The following is a 27038-nucleotide window of genomic DNA, read 5'->3' as shown; positions in this document are numbered from 1 at the left end:
TAAATTATGTTAATGTTAAATTTTATTAATGAAGAAAAAGAGAAAAACAGATGATTATTTGGAAATCAGAATTTGGAGAAACTCGTAAGTGTAATTGATGGAGAGTGGATTCGACTGTTAAGAATTGGCAAAAAAAGGTTTCCGATTGTCCGGCTCTACGTGAACAAATTATGTTGTCGAATTTACAAAATTTTTCCTTAAAGTTTAAAATGCTAGTAATTTTTGCGGGACAATGTGTGCATTTACATTCACTTGATGTTTTACTTGTGATTAAATGAAATAAAATTAGAACTGTATTAATAAAACTAATTTTCTTTATTTTTATTTGTAAAGTCACACCTTGTCCTATATGAGAGGTCGTCTTATATTCGAGTAAATACGGTATATCTAAATCAGTAACTGACCTTGTAATCTTTTACAAGATGTACTAAGGAACTCTATTACAGTAAACAAATGAAAAACTGTTACAATTTAATGAAATTGCAATACAAACAGGAAGAAAAAACTTTGAGAATAGTCCTTTTGTCTTTTTTTATGGTTGTAATTAGTTTTTTCCTTTTGTCAACACCACATATATAGGACATGCTATAGGCAAGAAGCTTTTTAATATAATGTCTAATGTGGTTTAAAAAATTCCAACATTTAGGAAATTTTGAACTAAAGGATACAAAATGTACTGGTTGTCCAAAAGCTGTCAACAAGGAAAAGTTGCAGGAAGAAATTGTTAAAAATCAATTAATAACACACAACTTATATAACCAAACACAAAAAATAAAGCAACAAAAGCACTGAAAACATAGAAGCAAGACAACTTAGGTGCACAACGAATTGTGTTTACACTTCGAGTGCATCTTTTCACTTTACACACAGTTTGAACTCTGATGTCATTTGAAGTACAAGATACCACTGTACTGAATTTTGAGTAGTACTAAGAATTTTGTCAAAAGCATTGTTTGTTTTTTTTTCTTTTATTTAGCTAATACGTTGAATGAAAGCATTTTGTTCTAAAACAATTTTCTGTAATTTTTTGATAAGCTTTAAGTCCAAAAAATGGGAATATCTTTTGAATTAATTTTATTTTTAGTAATTACTTTTTAGACTTTTAGCTTGTTTTTTTTTTCTCAAATATAGTTCATATTTTTTTAAATATTCATTTTTTTGTATGGAATGAGTTAACTCTTCTGGAGAATTGAGGAGAAATAGTGGGAATTGTATTGTTACAGCTACTTTTTCTTAATGCCATGATTCAAGCCAGAAAATCATAGCCTTTATTATAATAGAGTTTAGTTATTATTTCAAAAAATTTCATTTTACTTGGGTTATGTTGTCAGTCTCAAATGTTTTCTGTTTCTGTCAAACAGAAACAGAAAGACTTTATATAATTTATATTATTATTTTATGTAGCAAATAGTTCTAAAATTTATTTTTCATTTAGACAGGTTTTACTGTATTATGATAATGTTTAATTTAATATTTGAAATACTATTGTAAAATGTGCTGCTTTAAGATAGAGATTGGTATTATGAAAAAATAAATAATTTTCTATTTGTATTTATTGAAGATTAAATTTGAAAATATTTCAACTTTTAAGAGAATTTTTTATGCTTAAAATAAATAACATTTTAAATCATACATTTCAAATTTACAAAAAATTTTTTGAAGACAAGTATACTTCTTACTGCGTACTGGATAAATTATAATTCTTTCTTCCCCGAAAAACCTTCGTAATCCAGTGGTAGGTGTTTCCAGTTGTGCTGTGCCTGAAGAAGACCCCGTGGGGGTTGAAAACGTTAGCTGTTGTAGAAACACCTACCACTGGATTACGAAGGTTTTTCGGGGAAGAAAGAATTTTTTGAAGACTTTACCTACAATTATTATTATTTATGCTATAGCCTAAATGTAAATATTATTGTAAATATACTAATTATTTATATATAAATACTTTATGATATATGCAATTTATACATTTATTATTACATTAAGTTGTATGAAATTTTTGAAAATGTAATAGAAATTTTTTAATGTTTTTAGAAAACAGTAGTGCTTCTGCAAGTTCAAGTTCTTCAGAACAAAGAGAAGTAGACAATCAACAAAATTCTCCTGTATGTACTGTACTTAACATAATTTTTAATTATTTTAATACAAACATTCCTACATTTTTATATTGATATATCAAATATAATTCTGTATCTTGAATTAAATTGCATATATTTAATATAATTAATAATGATATAAAACAAGATGACCTTATACTTATCATATAAATACAGTTGAACTCAGTTATAACAAACATGGATATAACAAGTTTGTGGTTATAATGAACAAAATGCCATAACAGTTTTGATTTAAGTTTTGGCAAAGTAAATTTCTACATTATAAAATTTCTCAAGTTAATGTCAACAATACTTTCCAAAGAAATCTACTAAAATATTTTAGATTATAAGTTTTCTCAGTTAATTTTGCAAAAAAAAGTAAAACTGGGCTAGAACGAAGCTAAGGTTAATTAAGTAGATTATGGAATTTGGCATAAAAGTAGATAATTATATCCAGTGGCGTAACTAAAATTTCTCAGGGGTGATTTGGGAGGATGTGTTCATCACTCAACTCACTGTCTAGTATTAGACTGACTTGCTTCCGGCAAATGAATGTTCTTTATATACTCACCAGACAAATGTTCTAGAATGTTCACAATACATCTAGAAGAAACTTCAAGAATGTTTATTTCTTAGTTAAAATTAGTCTGTTTGACTTAAGCTAAATGGATATACAACAAATAAACAACTCATACAACCTTTTAAACCGCAGCCATTTTTATTACTATTCAAACGTTTTCGGTCATCTTTAATGACCTTTTTCAAGAAACAAAAATCGAATGCTGACAGGTTTGTATTAACAATAAAATTTGCTTTTGGAATGCTTTATTTTTATTGTTAATACAAATCTGTCAGCATTTGAATTTTGTTTCTTCTTCAAAAAGGTCATTAAAGATGACCGAAAACGTTTGAATAGTAATAAAAATGGCTGCGGTTTAAAAGGTTGTATGAGTTGTTTATTTATATAATGCAGTCAACAAAGAGTCTAAATGGATATGCAAATTGATATTATTATAAGTCCAATGAAAATTATATTGCACTTTCTTTTATATTTATTTCGTCAAATTATATTTTTAATTATTAAAGTCCTTAATTAATCTTGATTGATGAATTAAACTTGTATATTTTTCAAATTTTTTCACTTTTAAAATACAGCATAATTGTTAATTCTGATTTTTAATTCAAAAATGAAAAATTTTTTTGTTTAAGAATGATGATCCAGATTCAATGAAAATAGAACCATTACCTCTGTATTTGAGTGCTGGTGTGCCTATGATCTCTAATAATTCATCCAGAAATCTTCATTCAGCAGACTGGGCTATTAAAGTCAAGGAATGGCAAACAGCAGAACAGTTAACAAGAATGCGAGATGAAGATCCTTCTCTTTTAAATGGAAATGATAAAAAAACAAGTCAAGAATTGTGTGTTGTATGTGGGGATAAAGCATCAGGTATAATTATTTTATTAATGTTATATTAATTTCATATCAACATTACAATAGATAATTTTTTTAAAAAGTTATTACTTAATACTTAAATAATAAATGTTTATAACACTTTTTTAAAAATTTGTGAGAAAAATGTGTAACATGTAACTATTTAAAACAATGTTTGTTTGTACATACCAAATCTGTATTAGTGTAATTTATAAACTAATATTAACGAATTCGAATAGTTAAATGAAATTTATATGTAATCAATCTTTGTATGGACACACATTTTGACTTAACTAAAACTTCTGTAAAATATCAAATATTCTTTATCGTGATAAAGTTAATATGTTGCAAGCAAGTAAGCACATAAATACTTCAGTCTTATTTTAGACATTGGTGTTTTATGCTCTGCTTGAGGTTAATAAGGTTTGTAATAATATATTACAGTTGTACAGACCCCATAATTATCTTTGATGCTTTCCAACATGATGATTCAGGAGCTCAGTAGGAGACATTCTCATTCCTGTAGCAGAGCAGTTTTCAATTTACAAATTGTTTTTGGGAGCAATTGATGATAACAGTTGCCAGCTTAAAGCATTTCAAGCATGCTCAATGAGTTAAGGTCTAGGAATCTGGTTGGCCAATCTATTCTTCATATGTCTTTACTTTCAAGATGTTCATCCAAAATCCTTGTCCAATTGTTGGGTTAATAATCATGAAGACAAAATCTAAATGAACAGGAACATCAATCATGATACCTCTCTGCATTTATTGTTTGCTGTTGCCAAAACTGTTCCTTTCCATGATATATTAGAGATGATTTCAGGTTTCAACTTGATAGATGTATTGGTATAGAGAATTTCTTATTAGTAAAACTTCAGATTAATCTATGAAGTACATTTTTCCACTGTTCAGGCTTCCAATTGCAATACTGTCTACTCCTTTCTAATTGAGCTCTTTTAGGGCAACAGGTAAATGTGATGTAGCCCTAGTTTTCTAGCATACATAGTTTTCTTGCAAAGCCTTAGTCCATCTTGATATCAATCTTTTTGTTGTGAGGCAAAGTACAACACAATTTGCAATTGGGATTGTAATCATTTAGGACATCAGTCATTCTTAGCTGTTGTATACCATAGTCAACATCTATTTTATTTATTCCTAAATTCTAAAAATTGAAAATTGTCGAATCTGTTTGACAATGTTATGATTTTACTTTTTAGTGCATTTATGTGCATTTATATGAATAAAAAACATTAAACAATTTTTTCTTTATATTGTCTTTGATGTTCTATTTGTATTTGAAAACTGTATCAAATGTATCTAGCCTGATAATGACTTTCTAGGAACATTGGAAACATTAGTCAAAATATATTTAAAATGATGTTTATTTGCTAATTTATGAAAAGATGTTCTATAAATTTACATCAATAGTTAACCTGTTTCTTTAGTAACTTCTGTATTTATCTCCTTGTCTGTTATGTAATGTCTAGCATCCTTTCAATAGTACTATATCTTTAATGTTTCAAGTTGTCTGTTTTAATTGTAATTCAGTAGTCATAATTCTGAAGAAAATAATGCAACTGTTTGTACAAAAGCCTTTTAGACTTTCTTCCTCATTCATTCTGTGGACTCTAAGAGGGTCTTTTTTTTTCCAAATCCATAATGGCTTTGACTGGCCCACAATGAGAGCTGCTGGGTTATGAGGAATAGGAATAGAGCATAATTCAAGACAGATTTTTCATGAAAAATCCTTCCAGTGGCTTGCCTGAATTTGATCTCATTTGATCAGTGTTAAATTGATGTTTGAACTGTTTTGGCCATACAGCCAGCCTTTAAGACCTTTATACAAAGCTGCAGATGTATATTTATTATAAGGAATTTTTAGTTATTTTATATATTACAAAAATATGTTTAAGATTTATTTTACAACTGAACATTTATGAAATATTATTTATTTTCTAGAAGTAAATGAAAATTATGATTAAATAAATAAATATCAGAATAAAATAGAAGTTTGATGGTGCATCTGCTATTATCATTATTACTTGTTTAGTTTATTTGTATAGCATTTATTAAATCTATCTTTTATAATAGTTTTTTATATTTTTACTGTTTCATCCAATTATGTATGTTTTATCTTTATTTTTAGGACGGCATTACGGGGCCATTAGTTGTGAAGGATGTAAAGGTTTTTTCAAACGCAGTATACGCAAACAATTAGGATATGCATGTCGTGGAAATCGCGATTGTGAAGTAACAAAGCATCATAGAAATCGTTGTCAATATTGCAGACTCCAAAAGTGCCTTAGCATGGGCATGAGAGCTGATTGTGAGTAATTTCTGTTTTTCCTTTTAAACAATTTTTTTTAATTGTTTATTATTATTCATAAATTAGAAATACTCTGATTAAACAATGTTTAAAACAATTTTAAGATACCATATTTGCATAATATACATAAGAGAAACAAGACTATATTGTGAACAGTTTATGAAAAAAATAACTGCTTTACTGATATTATTAAGAAAGATTTTACTTTTTAAACTTGCAAACATTTGCAAATTTTAAAATGAAAGATTAAAAAAAAATAAATATATATATATATTAATTTACACAAATATAAATTTTTACTAACTGATTTTTAGATTAAAGCCACAGCACTATCAGAAATTTTGCAGTGCCGCAGCACTAGCAGAAATTTAAATTTGACAACTGGAACACTTTTGGTTGTCCGAATATTGATCAACCGAAACATTGGTTAACCAAAAGTGTTCTGGTTGGCAAATTTAAATTTCCGCTAGTGCTGTGGCGCTGCAATATTTGGCTATGTCTTGGGCTACTCCAATATTATTTTTGTTGGTGTGCCTGTTTTAGCTGGCAGCATGGCGTGACCATGAGAGGGTATTTAAGAATGTGCCAGGATTTTGAATGAATTTCAACATGGGATAGATTAATATATTTTTTCGTACATAATTGGTTATCCGAACAACCCCAGTCCCAAATTGTTTCAGGTAATTGATGCTTTGCTGTAATTAAATCTCAAATAATTTGACCTAGAGGTAGGTGTTAGTCATCATCTATTAATAAATTTAATATTTAATAATATATTTTAGAATGTTCTGGAAGAAAATTAATTTAATTATAATTATTAAATTTATCAAGAGATGGTACCTAACACCAATCTCCTGGTCAAATTACTTGATATTTAATTAGCAGTTTCTAGCATTAATACAGCCTACTTAATCTGGCTATTAATTAATTTACTTCTGAAATAAAAAAATAAATAAAAGACAGAGAGAGATATTGTTGGCATTGACAGTTTCATATGATAGCATCAAGAGAATTTGAATTTTAGAGCAAAATTGCTCTATGTTCAAAAATTATAAAGTTTGGATTTAGAAACATTTACATTTATATTTATCTAATATGGCAAGAAATAAATATAATTTGCTGTATGTAATAAATTAAAACATTTATTATGTATAATTATATTTATGATTATAAAAATTATAGTGTCACTTCCTATTAACTAAAAGTAATTGATCATTGAGCTATATAAAAGTTAATACAAAAATTCTATTCATCTAGTGAATAGAATTTTTGTATTAACTTTTATATAGCAGAATACCATAAAGTAACTTTCTTGACATTTTCATAGGTATCTACTATTATTGTGCAAGTCATGCATTTTAAAAAGTATTATTGCATATCCCCTTATATCTTCCTATGTATTTTTAGTGATATCCTTAAATTCTAGAGATGTTTGTTAATATTATGTGACATTAGATAATATTGATGTTTGGAGTTTATTGTCTCTATGGTGAATAGGCTATAGTTATATGCAAATATTTTTTATCCTGACAAATTTTCAGAAATATGAAAATATTATTGTATAGAGGCAGTCTTTGACTTTTGGACAGATTACTCTTTGATATTCTTAGATTAATTTTGATAAGCCAGATTTGCATTTTCAGCTAATAAAAATCTCACATTGCAAAGTGTCTTTCTGTCAGTTTTACTTTGATTACAGTGAAATTATTTGTGAAAATTTAACTTTTATTTCTGTTTTCTGTTTAATCCATGGTTTTAATGTTTTAAATAATGTTTTATGCATTATTTAAAACATTAAAACCAGTTGAAAAACCATTAATACAATAAAATATTAATGGTTTTTTGTTTCCTTATATTTTGCAAATAGTAATTTTTTAATATTTTTTTGTGGCATTGTATCTTTTAATACTGTTAATTTTATTAATTTTTAAAATTTTAAGTAAAAAAAAGCAACCTTTAATTGAGCAGATTTTGGCTTTTCAGCTGTACAGTCTGAGAGGAAACCATTAGATTCAGTACGAGATAAGACAATTACACAATCTGCATCAAGTAGTTCTCAAAGAATATATATTCGAAGAGATATTCGTTCTCCTTTGGCAGCTTTATCAACATTTAGTGCTGAAAAGGTCAGTGAAATATTTAACTAATTTTAAAATTTTTTTTTTTTTATATATTGATAAATTATAAATGAATGATGAATAAGAAATTGGTGATTTATCGTTATGTTTAATACTTACAGGTTTTGTTTTTAATTCCAATTTCCATTTTTTAAAATAGAAATTGGAATTGAAATTTTTGAGACAAAATCATTTTTTATGTAATTAAGAATTATATCTATTATGAATTGAAATTATAATAAAGTTGTCTTGAGACATTTTAAATTTGATTTTTGAGATAGCATAATAAAGACATTATATAATTTTTGAACATTTCATTTGTGTGGTATATTTTTGGAAGTCGGAAAGCATTTAATATGTAGGCTGTTGCCCATAGGAGGAAAATTGGTTAGTTGTGTCAGACACTTTTTCATATAATAAATTAAATAAATCTTGTGTCTGTAATATTATAAATAAATTTCATTTCTTTCCAGAAAATATATTTAAAAAGCACATGAAATTGATATGTTTCATTGGCACTTTGAGTAAAAAATAAAAAAAAATATTTACTAAATGATGATTGAACAAAAATCATTTATTCACATTTTAAATTTATTAATCAATTTCCATTCTGTCATGCATTCTATTTTTATTACCATGGTAGTTTCTTTACACTGCATGTTTTTTTTTGCATAAGGATTTGTAAATCTGTTTTTATATTTGATCTGAAAATAAAATTATTAGAACAATCTAGTTTGTTTTAATCTATTTTTTAAAGTTATTATTTGTTGTAGCCTTTTACTTTCCCAACTATTATGTACACATAACAAGGGAAAGTATTGGAATCATGTCAAATTTGACCCTATGAGCTTTTTTGCAAATCTCCATGTTTTGAGACCTGAACATAAAAGAGTAAAAAAAAAAAAAATGGAAAAAATTCTTTGCTTCGGGTCGATTATTTTCTTCCAGTTTAATCTAAATTATTTAAATTATTATAATTATTAATTTTAATAAGAGATGGCGTCTAATGCCTACCTCAAGTGCCAAATTTATTCATAATCTTTAATCATTTATATCCAAAAGTTAGCCCGATTATCTACGGCAGGTGGCGATGTATTGGCTTAATGTTATCGGGTTTAGTACGATGTTTATTTGTGTGTGTGTGTGTTGGCATCTATTTTGTTTAATATCTCAAGATTTGGTAATGATTAAAAAATGAAATTTATTATGGTAGCTCATGTATAAGGGATATTGATACTATTAAATATTGGTGGTTAAAGGTGAAGGGAATGAGGAGATGGAGCAGGATTATGAGTCATATTATTGAGACTTAATGAAAATTTTACTCATTATTAGCATTTATAGTTTTTTTATAAAACTCATCTCTTTTGTCATTTGATGATAATTAATAATATAAAAAATTTTTATAATAAAATCTCATAACAGATGGTACCATGCACAATTTTATTTATTATGATTAATAATATAAAAGTTATTTTTTGTAACAGCTAGGAAAGTTACACAACTTGTTGCTGGATTTGTTTGCTTTTTGAAAGAAGGTAAAATTAATTGTAAGAAAAAGATATACTCTTGCTGATCAGAAATAATTATTGTACAAGATTGTTTGGATTAGTGAAAAATTTAGACTAGTAGAATTATACATAATGAAAAATAAGTCAAAAACAACTATAGATATATATGGTAAAATCTTGTTTTGTGGCCACCTCTGAAATTCTCCTGTAAAATTGCATTAGTTTTAATATAAATCAAACTCCATCGTGAGAACTGGCCACCTCACTTAAGTGGTCAAGATAGGAATGTCCTGAAGTGATATTTAAACTCATTCATGTAGCCAACAGAATAGAAAAACCGACGTTTAAAAACTCAAAGTATTGTTTAAAGCATTTTCAATGAATTGAGCTTTGTTGCTATAGTTTTGCAACAGTTTGCAAAAAAGTTTCTTTCCACAGATTATATTCAAATAAAATAATCTTTATTTGCATTGGACAAATTACATTTATTTCCAGAATTTAATTTGTCTAATGCAAATAAAAGATTATTTTATTTGAATAGCATCTGTGGGAAGAATGCTACAAAATTATAGCAACAAAATTCAGTCCCATTGAAAATGCTTTAAATTTAATGTATATATATACAAAATCTGGTTATATTTTGTAAAAATATAACTATAAATCACAATGCTTGGTCTACGTTACTGATACAGCACTCACTACGCACTCAAGGAAGAAAAATACAGATATGTCTAGTATCTGTAATGTAATTTTTACTTTATTAAATTGTAATTTCCACCACCCCTTTCCTACAAAGAAATATCAATGAGCTCAATGTAAAAGCTGGTTTAATTATTAATACTTTTTTGAATACATCTGTTTATCTAGTGACTTCTAAAATGACTGCTTTTGTGTAAAGGTTGTGTGAGAATTTAAAAAGAAAGAAGTAAACAGATGGCTAATTCTACACAATGGCTTTTCACCTTATTATATTGTTATCATTGTTGAAATGTTAGTTATTTTCTTATTGTAGGTACTAAATAAAATTTTATTACAAGAAATCTGTGTGTAGAAGAATATACAAGAAATATTTGCTTATCTGTTTATAAACATAGTAATTTAGTTTTAGCATTATGAATTAGTTTAAGTGAAACCCTTATATAAAAGGGAGATTTTATATATGTCGACATTAAATTGTGTGTATTAAAATGTATATAGTTTTGTTATTTATTACATATAAATAAAGAAATATATATGTACTGTACATAAATGCTATTTTTGTAGGATGGGAGGACAGGAAGCATATTAGATTCTGCACTTTCATCTAATTGTTCAGTACAAAATCACGTGAGCAGTGGGAATGCTGGTAAATAATTTTTATTTTAATAGATCTTAAACTCAGGTTTTGAAATAAATATAAAATTGATCTTAATCCATTTTTGAAACATAAATTAATTTTTTTAGATCTAACTACATTAGCAAGTGTTGTGACGACTTTAGTAGCATTAAAACAAGAACCAACTGATCAAAATATGCCTAGTTTATCAATAAATGGAGATAATTCACCTTCACATATGTTGAAAGACAAAAGTGTTATTTCTAAAGCATTTGATACAATTGCTAAAGTGGCTATGCATCAGGGTGGTCAATTAGTTGAAAATGTAAGTCTGAATAAATTTTTAAATTATATATATTTTTTTTTCAAACTTGAAAATATAAATACAAACATACAGCTGTATACTGTTACTCAAATCTAATACATTTCTGAAAATGATTTGAATATTGGGAATTAAAAAACTAGCACACTTAAACTGGAACTATATTCTAAAACAACAACTTGACACGTAAATGCGAATTCCAGCATATAATGAACAATAAATTTTGTTTGTTCATTATATGCTGGAATTTGCATTTAGGTGTCAAGTATATTGGGAATTAAGATATCAGAATGTGTTTTCCATTGTTTCCTGTAGGAAAACTTGTAACTCATTATTGCTCCATCTGAATTATTATTCCAACCATACTTTGCAAATGGCACTGTTTTTTAACTTTTAACTTGGCTGAATCTTGCAGAAAAAGCCCTCTTAGAGCTGTATACAGCTCTAAGAGGGCTTTTTTTGCAAGATTCAGCCAAGGTCTATAATGGGGCAGCTAGGTGGTGAGGGATGGGACCTGACCTACCTGGATGCACCACCCCTGATAAATTCCTGGCGTTTTTTTGACCCATCCGGATTTGATCCAAGATCTCCACAGTGGTAGGCTGACACTTTAACTACTCGGCCATCATTTTAACCATCTCCTAAATGTCACTAAAACGCTGTAAAATAATTATTTTTCTGTCTAATCTATCAATCCAAGATAAGCATCATAAACTTAAGTTATCTTACTGATAAATGCTTAATGTTATAGACTGAAAGTCAACAAATAAATTTGTATAGATCCACTGTTACAAATTGTATATAAACTGTATTTTCTTTAATATGCTATAGACAACAATGAAAATGTTATAATATACTGCACATTTTGTATTAAAATGTTGTATAAAAATCAGAATAACAATGAAAGGTTTACTACCTCATTTGTTTATTTTCATATAAACTGAACTGTTATACTGAAATTTTCATATAAACAAATACTGAAATACTGAAATTTTCATATAAACAAATAAGGTAGTAAACCTACTGTAATGAACTGTTAAAATGATGTTGCCAAATACAGTAGAGAGTTGTTTATCCGAATGCTTTCCAGTCAGACTGTGTCATGCTGAATCAAACTTTTTTCATACTAGATTTACTTCTAAAGTATAATTTTTATATTTTTCAATATATTTATTTTGTTTGTACAAAATAAAGAAATAATTTTTAACGATACAATAGCCTCAATTATTATTAAAAAAATTTTCGTGTGGCTTAAAATCGACGAAAATTTGACACAAAGCGACACGCAATGGAGAAAAATTCAACATGAAGCGATGTACAACAGAGAAAAATTTGAACACCGGACAGGTTAATATATTTTTTCGTACATAATCGGTTATCCGAAAAATAAGTTATCCGAACAACCCCAGTCCCCAATTGATTCGGATGAATGACTCTCTACTGTAATCTGCCAGATTTTGAGGCTATATTTTAAAGCTATATAATAATTGTTTGTCAATGTTAAAGTTTGCTGTTATAATTTATATATATTAAGAATACCTTTTAAGACTGCACTGAAATTTAATGAAAATCATTAAATTGTACAAATGTGAGAATGAAAGCACAATACTATTGAAACAACCAAACTGTTGTTTATTTGTTTCAATGTTGGAAATACTGAAATTTTGAGTTAATCCCCTTTGGCTATTTCTTGATCCACTACTGCTGGTGGCTATGATTTAACAGTATGTGCAGAACTGACAGGTAATACTGACTGATGAATATTGTTTATGGCAGCATATGTTGGTATGCTATTCCTTGGCAATCAAAGAAGCTGATTTCCATTATTTTGCCAGCTGTTAGAGCAAGTCTTGCTCTCTTTGGAGTTTCACACTGTGGTGGGCTATTTTTCATCAGAATTGAAGGATTGTATTCAGGTTTCATCATCTGTAAAAAATGATTTTTTGCAAGCCAAAACAAACTTTCAGCATTGTGTATTGATTGTCCTCCATATCAAACCAACCTCCAATTTATCATGGGTGGGTAACATTTGGGCTGCATGACAAAGCTAAACAAAGCATCATACTTTTATGTAATTTCTTGACAGATGCACCAATAACCATTATTTACAGTGATATAGATCTGGAATTTGATTTTTTTTTCATGTTGAAGTTGACTCAAATAAAATCGTGATTGTTAATGCTATATGAAAGTATAGCATTAGTATAAGTTGAAAGGCATTTAAAAATTTTGAAGTATTTGAATGTTAAAAACATAATTATTTAGGATCAGAAATTTTAAATTTTTTGCTAGTGAAATTATGAATGGTAAATTTAATCATGCTTATGAGAAGTGTTTCTATTTTTCTGGCATTTATATTAATTTGATAATATAGACTACTTAAGTAGATGTAAATTGACAAAGTTGCTGATCAACATCAGTAAAAATGAACCAAGAAACTTTGATCATGGACTTATAGTAACTGAAAAACTGATCAGCTATTCTATCTTCAAAGTGACTGTTGCTTTTGGGCTTTCCTATGCAACCATGTCAAGAATTTATAACAACTTCATGACATCTGAAAAAGAATGATTGCACACAATACTTGTGGGTGAAAACTTTACATTAATATTTGAGGCCTTTGTTGACTCTCATAGATTTTAATCAACAATCTTCAGGCCACAGTACCCAGATCATAACCAATTTTAATGCTTGTGCATCTGTGGCCATTACTCAACTCACTGTGTAAAAGTTCTGTGGCCATGCTGAGATTTGGCAGTTATCCCTCTCATGTGCCTCTGCTAACAACTCATCACCATGCTACAAGTCTATCTAGACTAAAGAGGACAACTGTCACTGGACAACTGAAAATTGACATATGGTTTCCTGGTCAGGTGATGCCAGATTTTATCTATCTTATGCAGTTGAGTGGATGCACATCTGAAGAAAACCTCGTGAACTTACAAACCTCTTAAACCAGGTATGAAATGTGCAAATTGATAAGAGTGGTATTATTGCTATCTTTAGTTGGGTAGATACTGGTCCTCTTATGCATCTTAATATCATATTGACTAGAAACAGCTACCAGAACATCCTTGAAGTTGATGTGCACCTTTTGTGATGGCTTTAAACTAACATGGCAATGATTTTCATTCAACGGGACAATGAACCTACACACAAAGTATGAAGAATTCAGATATGGCCAGAGGAACATTGTACAGACTTCAACATCATTGTCTATCTTGCAGGGTACCTGCAAATGAACCTCATTGAACATCTCTGTGATGCTGTTGCAATAGTCATTTGAAAGAAAGCCTCTTCTCCTAATTTTAAGGAATTATAGTTTGCAGTTGAAGTAGTGTGGATTTCTTTATCTCCACAGCAATACCAATGTCTTGTAGACGCTGACACCATGAGTTAATGCTGTCATCAAAACTAAAGGGAGCAACTTGCTATTAGACTGATGTTTCAATTTTTTTCTGACATATCCATATCTATTCATAAATGTTATTTTAGTGTTTGGATCATTTGAATAATAAACTTAAATATAACTAACTTAAATTTTTGTAATTATTAAATACAATATGATATATTGAGCATTTTTCTATAAAGATTTTAACAGAAATTTTTATAATAAAGTTTTAAGAAATTTAAAATTTTTTTATTTCAAGCAGGTTACAAGTAGTTGTTCTGATCAAATATGTCTTCATATGGATTCTGATAATGAATCATTATTTGAGTTAGAAGGTACATTTTTAATTATTTTAATATGACATTATTAATTTATTAAATAACTTAGTTGAAATAAGAAGTATTAAATAAAAATATTTGCTGTAGATATTGGCATGTGAAATTTTGAGAAAATATTTATACTTTATTATTAATTAGCCCTCCCGTTTTATATATATACGGTATATACGTGTATGCATGTGTGTGTGATTGCGTAGTTTTAGCTTTTGTAATCAGAATGTATCCTAAACACAAAAATGTTTGCTATGCCTGATTTAGATGACAATAAAAACTATGTTCTGATTACAAAAGCAAAAAACTGAATGTAGAATTTAATATTTAAATACTTACACTCACTATTTCTTTAAAGAAAATGCTAGCCCAAAAAAAGTTCTAAAGATTATATGAATGAATAAATAATCTCACAAATCCAAAAACCAGCAAAAGTAAAATAATTTTAATGAAAGCAAACATTCATGAGATTATTTATTTACTTATCAAGTCTGTATTTCTAGCAGTCACTTGGTTGTGTGAATGTATAGCAATTAACTTTTTGTTCAATTCTTTCAGAATTGAAATGTGCAGACTTATTTTGTCTCATTTAGCCAAAAAAGTCTGAAATTTGTACACAATATTTCTATACTTGCTGTACATTTCCTTGCTCTTTGTTGTGAAATTTTTGGACTAATATTTGACTTTGTAAAAATAATGAATGATGTGTTCTAAATATGTCAAAAATTATGTATTGGCTACATAAAACTTTTTGCAGGATAGATCTGAACTTAGTTTGTCTATGAATGATCTAGATAATATTAATTAAAAATTATTGGAAATATTATGTTCTCCCAAACTATGAAAATTAAAACATATTGTTATCAATTAGTAGTATAAGAGTAATTAAAAACTCCTTTACAGTTCTTAGTGTGAGTTTGCTTCCTTTATTTGTTTTGTTTGTTACTTTTCTTTTTTTTTTTTTTTTTCTAATTACAAGGTACTGTACATTAATGTTTTTGTTATTTTTAACTGAATTAATCTCTAATTTTCTCTCATGATGCATTGTTTTTGTCATTAGAAGCTGCAATACAAATTTTTTATTTTTGGTAATAATTATTTTTTCTTTTAAAGGCCCACTTTTAATGGATTATCATGTTGCTTTTAATCTCACAACTCCTAATCCAGGTGCCTCTTATCTGAATGTCCATTATATTTGTGAGAGTGCCTCTCGTTTGCTCTTTTTATCGTCACATTGGGCAAGATCCATACCTGCCTTTCAGCTTTTAGCGTAAGAACGTTTCCACATTGTGATATCTCTAATACAACTTTAAACATTTGATTTATTATTGTTTGAAATAATTATTTTAGACCCGAAGTACAGACAGTTCTAGTAAGAGGAAGTTGGAGTGAACTATTTACGCTTGGTCTTGCACAGTGTTCTCAAGTGATGTCATTAGCCACAATTTTAACAGCAATTGTTAGTCATTTACAAACAAGTGTTCAGCAAGGTATTGAAATTTTATTAAAGCAATTTATATAAACTGTTATATAAAATAAGATTTTTTGAATTATTGATGAATGTATTTGATGAAAGTTTCATATTTTATGGTTGGTTGGTTGGTTTATTATTTAAGAATTGTTGCTAATTCATAATTATCTGTACAGAATATTAATGAGCAAATTTTATAATTAAATTCAAACAACACAAGACACTAATCAATGCTCTACAAAGCAACTTTTTTCTTTTTATTGGGATAAAATGTTTTCAAGATGATTTACATCTTACCATCAGATTTAACACTGACAGATTCACAGAAAGGTTTGAAGAACTTTTGTGAATCTGATATGCTGATTTAAACTGTTCTTTGAATTTTTTTGTCTGTTATGATGAGACATATATAGTGTTGAAAAATATTATATCAAAATAGAAAAGAATAACTCCTGGAATGAAGATTTTTCAGCATTATACATATGAAGACTTTTCTATTTTAATAAATAACATTATTAATTTAGTTTTTAACAGATTGATTTTCAAACTAAAAATTATCATCAAGTTACTATATTAATATGCTTTTTTGAAACACATTTTCAGATAGATTGTCTGCAGTTCGTGTAAAACAAGTTACAGATCATATATGTAAACTTCAAGAGTTTGTTAATTCAATGTTACGGTTGCAGGTCGATGAACATGAGTATGCATATCTGAAAGCAATCGTACTTTTTAGTCCAGGTACGCTCTTGAAAAACATACATATATTTAAGATATATTGTAATTTTGTTTAATATTTTATTTTGCAATATTAATTCTCATTTTATATCTCTTAAACCTTTGAAATTTTCTTCAGATCATCCTTCTCTACCAAGTGCACGTCAAGTAGAAAAATTTCAAGAGAAGGCATATCAGGAATTACGTTCATATATTGGTCAAACATTTCCTGAAAATAATGATAGGTTTCCTAAATTATTATTGAGGTAACTTTCAAATTTTAATATATTAATGTCTTTATAAATAAGTTCTTAATTTAAAAATTATGTTTAAATAATTATTTTTAAAAATATTTTTTTACTCCATTATTAAAGAGTTTTGAAGGTGTATATACCAGTGTTTCTCAGACTATGGGTCATGAAATAATACTACTTTTTGCAGAAATACTTGTAATACTGAAATATTCTCTAAGAACTAGGAACAGTAGATGCATCTGTTAAGTACTGAAAATTGTTAGAAACCTTTTTCTTATAATTACTTTTGTCATTTAGTAATAAAATTAAGTTTATAGAATGTGTGTATACAAAATTGATATGTCTTTTCTATTTTGAATAACATCAAAATAGAAAATTATTATATGTAAGGCGTAGTCGTAAAGTCATTTAAGTTGCAATGGTTTTGAAATCATTTCCTTGTTTATTCAAACTTCTAGGTTTATTGTCATACATATTATAAATTATAAAAAAATAAATAATGGATGAATTTTGGCAAAAGTGGATCAATAAATAATTTTGTGTGTGTATATACAAAATGAAAATGACAAAATCTTACAATCTGAAAAGTACATTTTAAAAAAGAGTTTATTAAGTTTATAAAAGAAACTTGAAATATTTTTCAAAGTAAAATAGAGTCCTGAATAATTTTAAAACAGTCTGTTTTATATACAGTTGTCAGTCTTACATTTTTTGATAGTTCAACTTCAGTTTTTATTATTGAACTTTAAATTATTTGTTACAAATCAAAATTGGCCCAAACTGCTCTTAATAGAAATGTACTTTGTTACATTTCACATGTATAAGTTATTATCAATAATGCATAATTTTATTTTGTTATATAATATATGGTGACTGGTTTGCCAAATTTTTTAAAAATTTTATATTATAAACATTTGGGTTGTGGAACCGTTACAAACAAATACATTGGGTCATGCGTGCAAAAAGTTTGAGAAATGCTGGTATATACTACTATATATATGTAAACATCTCTAAGTCTGATAGTTACATTAAAGCCAAATGATTGCCGGATTAAATCAGGCTATATTACTGCTCCTATTAATAATTAAATACTTGGCATAAATAATTTGGCATAGAGATAGATGTTAGGTGCCATCTCTTTATTAAATAATTTACAAAATTCTAGAAGAAATTAGTTTTATTTTAATTATAATTATTAAATTTAATAAGGGATGACACCTAACACCTACCTCTGGGCTAAATTATTCAGTATTTAATTATTAATAGTAGCAGTAATATAGCATGATTTAATCTGGCAATCGTTTATCTTTAGTATATACTACTATGATTAATATCTAGACAATATGGTGATCAAAATAAATAGTTCAAGATTGAACCATTTGGTGTTTTAGACAAAACTATGAATGATAAGATCTGTTTAGATGCATTGGATAGGCAAGTGTTATAAAACCTTGAGGTCATTCATATCTTATTGATAGGATTCTATTTTATGACAAAAGTTTGAGAATGCAGTGAAGATGAACTGAAAAAAGTAAATTTTTATCGAAGTAACTAGTCCAAGATTTGGACTTAATTCTAACAAAAATTTTTTTGAGATGAATTTAATTATTGAGTGTGTATGAGAAGTGAGTGTATATGAGATTATCCTGTAAACAATACTAAACTTGTGATTGTTTCAAAGAGCAGATGATGTAAAAGTTTAAAGGACGTAAATAGAAAATTAATAACAAGAATTCTCTTGTGACTATAGATTATTGGGTTGTTCAGAAAGTAATTTCGTTTTTTCCATAGAAAAATAAATGCAATATTCTTATAATAAATAAATATTTTATTGAATTATATATTGACCATTTTGGTCAAATACCTGTTGTCATTGTTTCTGGTAGTAGCATGATTTCACATTCATAAAAATTTTGATCGTTGTTTACAAAAAACTGATCCAAGTGATTTTTGACATTGTCATTTCAAGTAAACGTCTTACAGTTAAAAAAAATTTGTATAGACCGGAACAAGTAATAATCTGAGTGTGCCCGATCTGGCGAATATGGTCGGTGTGATAACACATCCCATCTATGCTATAACAGTTTCTGACAAGTTACCAAACTTGTGTGAAATTTTGCATTATCATGGTAAAACACTACACTTCGTTTGTTGATCAATTCTGGCCTTTTCTGTTTGATGATATTACTCAATTTGTTTACTCGATGGCAGTACACTTTTGAATCAATTGTTAAATTGTCTGGTAAAAGCTCAAAAAAAAATTTCTTTCAAATCCTATGGTGGGATTTGTCACATTATTAACGAGAGCATCTCTCGTTAATAACGTGTGGAACCCATATATCAAGCTTTGAAACGAAACTAATTCGTTTTAAGTAATAATAAACAGTTTAATTTAACAGATTTAATCTCGTAGTGATTTCAAGTGTTGTTATACGGTAGATTGCTTCAATCAGTACCTTTATTTTGTTTTCATTGGCTTCAAATGGCCATCCAGAATGTGGTGTATCTTCGATATTAAAATTGCCAGAACGCAATTTTGTAAACCAGTTTTGGCACTGTCTTTCTCTCAATACATCTTCTCCAAACATGTACCACAATTTTTTTCTTGTTTGAACAGCATTTTGATTTTTTAGTTATAAAAAAAAAGCAAAATATACTGAAAATGATGCTTTCAATTTTCCATATTTGATGGGTCACCGAAAAAAAACAATTGTACAGAATCAAACAAAATTTTTTACAAATAAGCCTTAAAATGTCAGCTGTCAAAGTATATAATGAAAATGTGGTTTAAAATAAAATTGGCTGGAAAAAATACATCTAATTCCTCTAGTAATAAAAAAACGAAATTACTTTTCAAACAACCCAATATAATAAAGATTTTTCACTTATTATTAGTATATCAGTAAATATAGTAAATTTTCAAATGTCCAGACAATAATGATAAGAGTCTTTATAGATTTTTTTTGTGTTCATTTATAAAGAAAATGATATAATTGTTTAATAATATTAATACAAGCTTCCTTATCTTTAATATATATACAATAACTATATAATATTATTATTTTTGAATGATAGATATTTCCCTTTTACAATATCATTTGACAAAAGTTAATATTTGATGATAAAGTTCTAATTCATTTTTAAGACCTTTCAAATTTTTTTATTCAGTAATTTCCATAAAGCTTTCAGTTGTGTGGTTTAATATCATATTTTTGATGCTTATATGTCATTTTTGATATTTGAAAAACAATTTAATTTTTATTTCTATTATCATATTTTCCTGTAGTAACATATTTCATAATCTAATATTCATTTAAGTTTAAGATGTCTGAGAATAGTTATTTATTCTTTGTGTTTTTGAAAAGTATACTATTAAAATTTAATTGAAAAAAAGAGAATTAACTGAAAAATTGGAAAATATTTGGTAATAAATATTATCCTGTTTTAATGTTTGAATGATAAATATTATTTCTTGATGTTAATATATTAATACTAATAATTAAAGCTACAGAAATGAAAAAATTACATGTTCATATTTTTTCAATAACAGGTTATCAGCTCTACGTTCTCTACATCCTAACATAACTGAAGAGCTATTTTTCGCAGGTTTAATAGGCAATGTGCAAATTGATAGCATCATTCCTTATATATTGAAAATGGATTCCAGTGAATACACACCAGATGTAGGTTAGTAAGTTTTACCTTCAAAAACTTGAATAAAGAATAATTTGATACAATGTTTATAATACAATTTGTAATATCATAATTGTCTATTTAACAGTATGTAATGTATTTTATTATATTTTTGAAATTTCTATGACTTAATTTGATATGCAAATTATTTATGACTAAAAAATGTATTTTGAAATTGAAAGTCTTTCTATACTCTAACTTTACTTTATACTCTAAAATTAATATTAGATATTTATTTAAATATAGTTACAAAAAATTTATTTCCAAACTTGAAAAGCATTACTTGAAATGTGAAATAAACAAAATAAGTAATGCTAAGTAGATTTCACTACAAAATACAAGAAAGTTTCCAAAATTTATAAATTTAACTTTGCAATCAAACCTGTGCTTTTTGTAACTTTTGCTAGTACAATGGAGAGTGAAATGAAAATCCTAAAAGTGAAATAAATTAGACTGGCTGTACATAGCTGTAATTACTTACAGAACAGTCAGCAATTACTTACAAAATATCTTGCAAATGGCAGCACAAATTACATGAGCTGTGTAATGTTATAGTAGCAGTGTAAAGATGGTGATTTTACTGCACGTTTATACAAAAGGAAGAGCAGTGGTCTGTTAACCATTTTGCATTTTGAAGGCATAAAATCAGCAAGTTTAGTAATGGCATGACTAATGTGAACTGATTTACCTCGACTAGATACACTGAATAATGATTTGATGTGCTTGGTCTGAATGTCTGCTTCATCCACTGTACTCATGAGACCAAACTCCAAGTAATTTCCATGTTTTATTTATCACTAAAAAGGTTTCTTTTATTGCTGTCATCCTAACAACAAACTGCATACAACCAAAAGATTTTTTTTTCTACAGGAACTCATGCACAAGTTAAGTGCTGGAATACTTGTATTGAACAAAATAGAGTTTATGTTGAAAAAGATACACTTTTGTAAAATTTTGCTCTTTCATGAAACAAACTTCTGCTTGGTCCATGAGACAGTAACATTTCATCTCTCAGAAGTAATGACCAAATCAAGAAAGCAATTGTTTAAAAAATGCCATGTGCACAAAGATTGTTTAAACTTAATATTAATGTTTATTAAAGTTGGAAAAATGAATACAGTAGAGCGTCGATTATCCGAATCAGTTGGGGACTGGGGTTGTTTGGAAAATCGATTTTTCGGATAACCGATTATGTACAAAAAAATACATTATTAATATAGTATATTAGTATATCCCAATAATAGTATATTAATATATCCCACGTTGAAATTTTTCTTCGTTACATGTCGCTTCGTGTTGAATTTTCGTCGATGTTAAGACTAACCAAATTTTTTATAATAATAATCGTGGCTATTGTAGCGTTAAAAATTATTTCTTTATTTTGTACAAACAAAATAAATATATTGAAAAATATAAAAACAAAAAAATTATACTTTAGAAGTTAATTTAGTATTAAAAACATTCGATTCAGCACCACACAGTCCAACTGGAAAGCTTTTGGTTAACTGACGTTTCGGTTGATCTGCTTTCGGATAATTGACGCTCTACTGTATTGGCTAATATTATTATTGATATTCAATATTACTGATATTGGGAATTATCAAAATTTGCAAAGTTAATTAAAATAATTCAAATTATTTTTTACATATTTGTCACACTGTTCCAATTTAACCAGTCTTACATCTCTCTTGGAATTGTGCTTTTTCCTTCTTACAATATCAATATTTTTTTTACTCCAATAATTGCCCACTAAATATGAATAGTTATCACAGGAAATAGTATTAAGAAGTAGAAGTAATTTTTGATTAGCTAGGTTCCATGTTATTATCTTTTTATAATGCTGACAAACTTTCAGTTATGCACTAAGGAATTAATTAATATATATTCATTATTTTTGAAGTATTTTTTCTTAACATCATTAATTGAATTTTTATTTTTTCTAGCAAAGGATTGTCTTTCCTAGTAAAGAAGATTCAACACTGGAACACTAATAATAATAATAATATATATATAGATATATATATATACTTTGTAGATAAAGTGATTAGTCTGTGATCTTTTTTGGTTTGTTATAGAAAATTCAGGGAGAGGGTTTTGTTTATAGTATTTGGTGAAAAAGAAAAAGTTGTCCGTTGTTTTCTAAATTATTTTCTGTTTTTGTTTGTGTATAAGGTCTCCAGTATTTAGAAATTTCTCAGGTTTTATATAAAATATAAATGTCAGTGATCGTTTGCATAGAGGTTTCTAAATGAAATGGAATAATCCTCGCAGTAATAAGTGAAATATTTAGTCATGTTGACTACATATATATATACAGGTTGTTCGAAAATATTGCAATTCTTATACAGTAGTTACTGCATCATTGTATACTACATAATTTATACAAAATAAATTGTTTTTGTTGACACTCCTTGAATTACAAGGACTAAAAATTTATTAGAATAATTAGTTAATTGAATTGGACTGGTATTTTGTATAGTTTGTGAATTATTTTAGATATTTCTCAATTCCAGATCATATTATGATAGAGTATCATATAGTTTTCATATTTGAAAAAAAAAAACTTGACTGTAAAAAGAATATTGTATCATTGAGATTGTAAAAATGTAACTAAAAATATATTCGTGTCTAAACTATCATTATATCATCAGTATAATTTTTACATACTGTATTCACTTGAAAAGTATTTGAAACTATTATGAATTCAATAGAAATGATGATAACTGAGAAAATGATCATTCTGGTTATCTGATTGGTATTGACAAAAATAAATCACATTGAAATCTATGGAATAATTTGGCAAATAGCTGGCATCAAGAGCAGTGCTTAATTTTTTTCTATCACATGACACATTACAGCCTTTGTATAAAAATAACAAATATAGTTTTAAAAACTTTTATGCTGTGATGTTTCAGATTACTTCTCTGTCCTTACTAACATTCATTAAATGATGAATTAACTATATTTCAGAGTTTTTAATGTGTCTAAAATTCTAATAAAGATATAAACCATTCAAATGGCAATTTGAATAATTTATATATATATATATATGTGTGTGTGTGTGTGTGTATGTATGTATTATTCTCCAAACTAAATTTATTGTTTATTTTTTAATTTTAATTATCTTTTTAAATTATATTTATTATTTATTCTTTTTAGTTTTAGTTAATATCAAAGTAATTTTTCAATAAGAAAACCTTTCTGAAATAAATTAAAACTTTATCTTTCTTATGAATGCCAGTTAAGAAACATTCCATATTTCTTTTTCTATTAAATTATTTAAATTGCTATGTAGAAAATTTGTCAACATTTGGATATTTTATTGCAGTTTCTTCCCACATACTTTGTATGAAGATTGTGTTGTACTGATATTGCAATAAATAGTTTGTATTTTTATTAAAATAATGCTCGAAGCATCTTTGCCTGAATTCCAGTTAGACAATCAAAATGGTCATTTCTTCAAGTGATATTTAAACACAAATTGAGAATTAAATAAAGTCAAATTTACTTTACTTTTCTATGTAATAAAAGATTACATATGACACTAAGTGTACATATAATGTGCATGTGCATGTACTTGTGCATTCATTGTCATATACAAATGTGTATCACGTGTGTATAGGATCATATTTTGTATATGAAAATTACCATCAGAACATCAGGAATTTGACAACTTTCATAAAAATTATTTGTTGATAGATATGTTACTTTAATATATGTGAGTAGATCTATTAATAAATTTAAAAAATATATACATATATATACATACATAAACTATTTGATGATAAAGAAAGACTTTGACTTTGATAACATTGATTAAAATTAAAAATTATAATTTATAAGATCAAATTTCTTTTTTTAACTAGAAAATAAGTGCTCATTTGAATCACATTGAACATGATTTATATGTAATATATAGAGTGAATCTATTCAAATATCCATTAACTACTCAAATGTGTTAGTGTATCATGTGGGAAATGTCCAGAAATATTTCCACATGAAAAAACACAAATTTGGATGCATTGTAACTGACAAACACATATAAATAGCTTACAATACAATTGCATAGATATAGTACTTATGGATAGATTCAATTTGCACATACAGGCTCTGATTTTAGTATATACAATGCATCGAATAGTATAATTTATGGTATAATGGATTTTATTTGATTCATTCTATATAAAAATAAAGTACATACACTATGTATGTATGTATGTATGTATGTATATATATTTATCAGTGTATTATGCACATGTACACATAATAACTGAAACACGTTAAGCATTTTAATAATAATAATAAAAAAATGCATGTAAGTTTGCAATATTTTTTGAAAGAGTTAAATTATTTAGCATAAAATACTGGAGTTGTTTTTGTACAAATTTAAGTAATTGTGAAATGTGCAAAAGAATTTAGGATACCAAATATTCATTTCTCTTATGGCACAAAACAATGAAGACAAATTGTATAGTAAATATATAAATAATATGCACTTGTATATTAATTAGCCCAGTGATAGCTTATTTTATTGCAAAAATTGTTTTGTCATTAATTCTAATGACACTAATAAAACATTATAAAGATATGAGAATTTTTGCTTATTACACAAATAGCAGATAAAGCAAGTACAGGTACTTTGAATTATCTTTTTATACACATATATATATATATTTACTATTATCATAAAAATTGTGAGAATTGTTTTGTCATTAATTCTAATGACACTAATAAAACATTATAAAGATATGAGAATTTTTGCTTATTACACAAATAGCAGATAAAGCAAGTACTTTGAATTATTTTTTTTTAAATTTGTATTTGTTGCTAATGCCATAACAAATATAAAGAAATTGAATTTTTTTTGTGTTAAAAAACATATAATAATAATAATAATAAAGGCAGTTAATTTTTATGTTTTTGTAGAATGCATATATATTTTTTTTTAATTTGCAGTCTATATTGTGTACTTAGTCATCCAAGAAAAAAATCTGTAAATTGCATTGTTTGTTTGTAAATTAATGGTCTAATTGTATTTATCTCATAATGATATAAAAGAAAAAGAATCATTACCTATGTTCCTACTGAAAATAATTCAAATTATCTAATATGTTTGTTAGATTTTTTCACCAAGAAATTTGTAGCATGCACAAATTATAATATACTTTGTACTGCAAATGAATTTCCAAAGCGCAAATATTAATGTCTTTATCTGCATATAAGAATATAATTTTTAAGGGAAAAAAATTATATATATATATATATAAATATATAAATATTTTGTCAGCAAATAAAATGCATAAAATATAAATTTAGTTCTTTTTAGAATAATAATAATAATAATAAAATCTAAGGATGATTTTTATACCATAATTTTATTTTATCACAAGTTATGTCTTGTTTAAATGTTTAAAAAAAAAATGATTAGAGTTCTATGTAAACCAATGTGCAAATTTTAAAATTGTTTATATAAAAAAAAAATTGCAAGATAATTAAATTACATCAGTTCAATTCTGTGATTAATAAAGTAAATTTTATTTAAATATTTTAGCATTATTTCATTTTCTTGTGGTAATCTTTGTTTTGCAATAATTTATTTTTATACATTTATGACAATGTCCAAGTCTTTTTGGACTTTCCAAGAAGTGAAAAATCGTTGAAATATTTTTGGAACTAACTTTTTGTCATTGATAATATTCTAAATTCAAAGTCATGCAAGCATTTTGTTATTGGATGAACACAAAAATTGATGGAAAGGATAATTTATTTGATGTTTCTGTACATAATTATTATCTGCAAAAACAAAATATAATCAAATCTGAATTGACTTATATTGTTCATTCAGATTTGATTATTATTTTTTCTATCAATGAATCTATTTTTATTTTTAAAATTAGTTTTTTCGGGTTTCTAGTGTTAAACGGTATTTTCTATTCTCCAAATGATATCACATTTTCACTACTTTCTTTTCCATTCTTCTAATTATTAATTTTTAAACTAAATTTGTATATTAAAAATTGCCGGGACAAATTCATATTTAAGAAAAAAAATATATATTTCTTAC

At 26.7% G+C, this 27038-nt stretch overlaps 1 protein-coding gene across 4 annotated transcripts in view; it reads left to right on the top strand.

The window, feature by feature from the left end:
* The window catches only part of LOC136988553 (orphan steroid hormone receptor 2-like), a 58453-nt gene extending 34837 nt beyond the window's left edge, over positions 1 to 23616 (top strand). For 3 of the 4 annotated variants that reach the window (XM_067286428.1, XM_067286427.1, XM_067286429.1), the window contains 13 exons: positions 2032 to 2102; positions 3303 to 3543; positions 5675 to 5854; positions 7823 to 7980; positions 10746 to 10827; positions 10926 to 11122; positions 14773 to 14845; positions 15953 to 16109; positions 16190 to 16329; positions 16914 to 17051; positions 17167 to 17293; positions 20832 to 20968; positions 22918 to 23616. In XM_067286428.1, coding sequence (XP_067142529.1) covers positions 2032 to 2102; positions 3303 to 3543; positions 5675 to 5854; positions 7823 to 7980; positions 10746 to 10827; positions 10926 to 11122; positions 14773 to 14845; positions 15953 to 16109; positions 16190 to 16329; positions 16914 to 17051; positions 17167 to 17293; positions 20832 to 20968; positions 22918 to 22937 — 1721 coding nt within the window. In that variant the 3' untranslated portion in view covers positions 22938 to 23616. The remainder of the gene's footprint in view (positions 1 to 2031; positions 2103 to 3302; positions 3544 to 5674; positions 5855 to 7822; positions 7981 to 10745; positions 10828 to 10925; positions 11123 to 14772; positions 14846 to 15952; positions 16110 to 16189; positions 16330 to 16913; positions 17052 to 17166; positions 17294 to 20831; positions 20969 to 22917) is intronic. The other variant, XM_067286430.1, reaches the window with a different exon arrangement.
* Positions 23617 to 27038: the final 3422 nt, after the last annotated feature.

This window comes from Centruroides vittatus, unplaced genomic scaffold (assembly GCF_030686945.1).
Source record: "Centruroides vittatus isolate TY-2023 unplaced genomic scaffold, ASM3068694v2 scaffold_3315, whole genome shotgun sequence".
Lineage (NCBI taxonomy): Eukaryota > Metazoa > Arthropoda > Arachnida > Scorpiones > Buthidae > Centruroides > Centruroides vittatus.
Note: the sequence above shows the minus strand (reverse complement) of the source record. Positions and strands in the feature narration are given on the sequence as shown.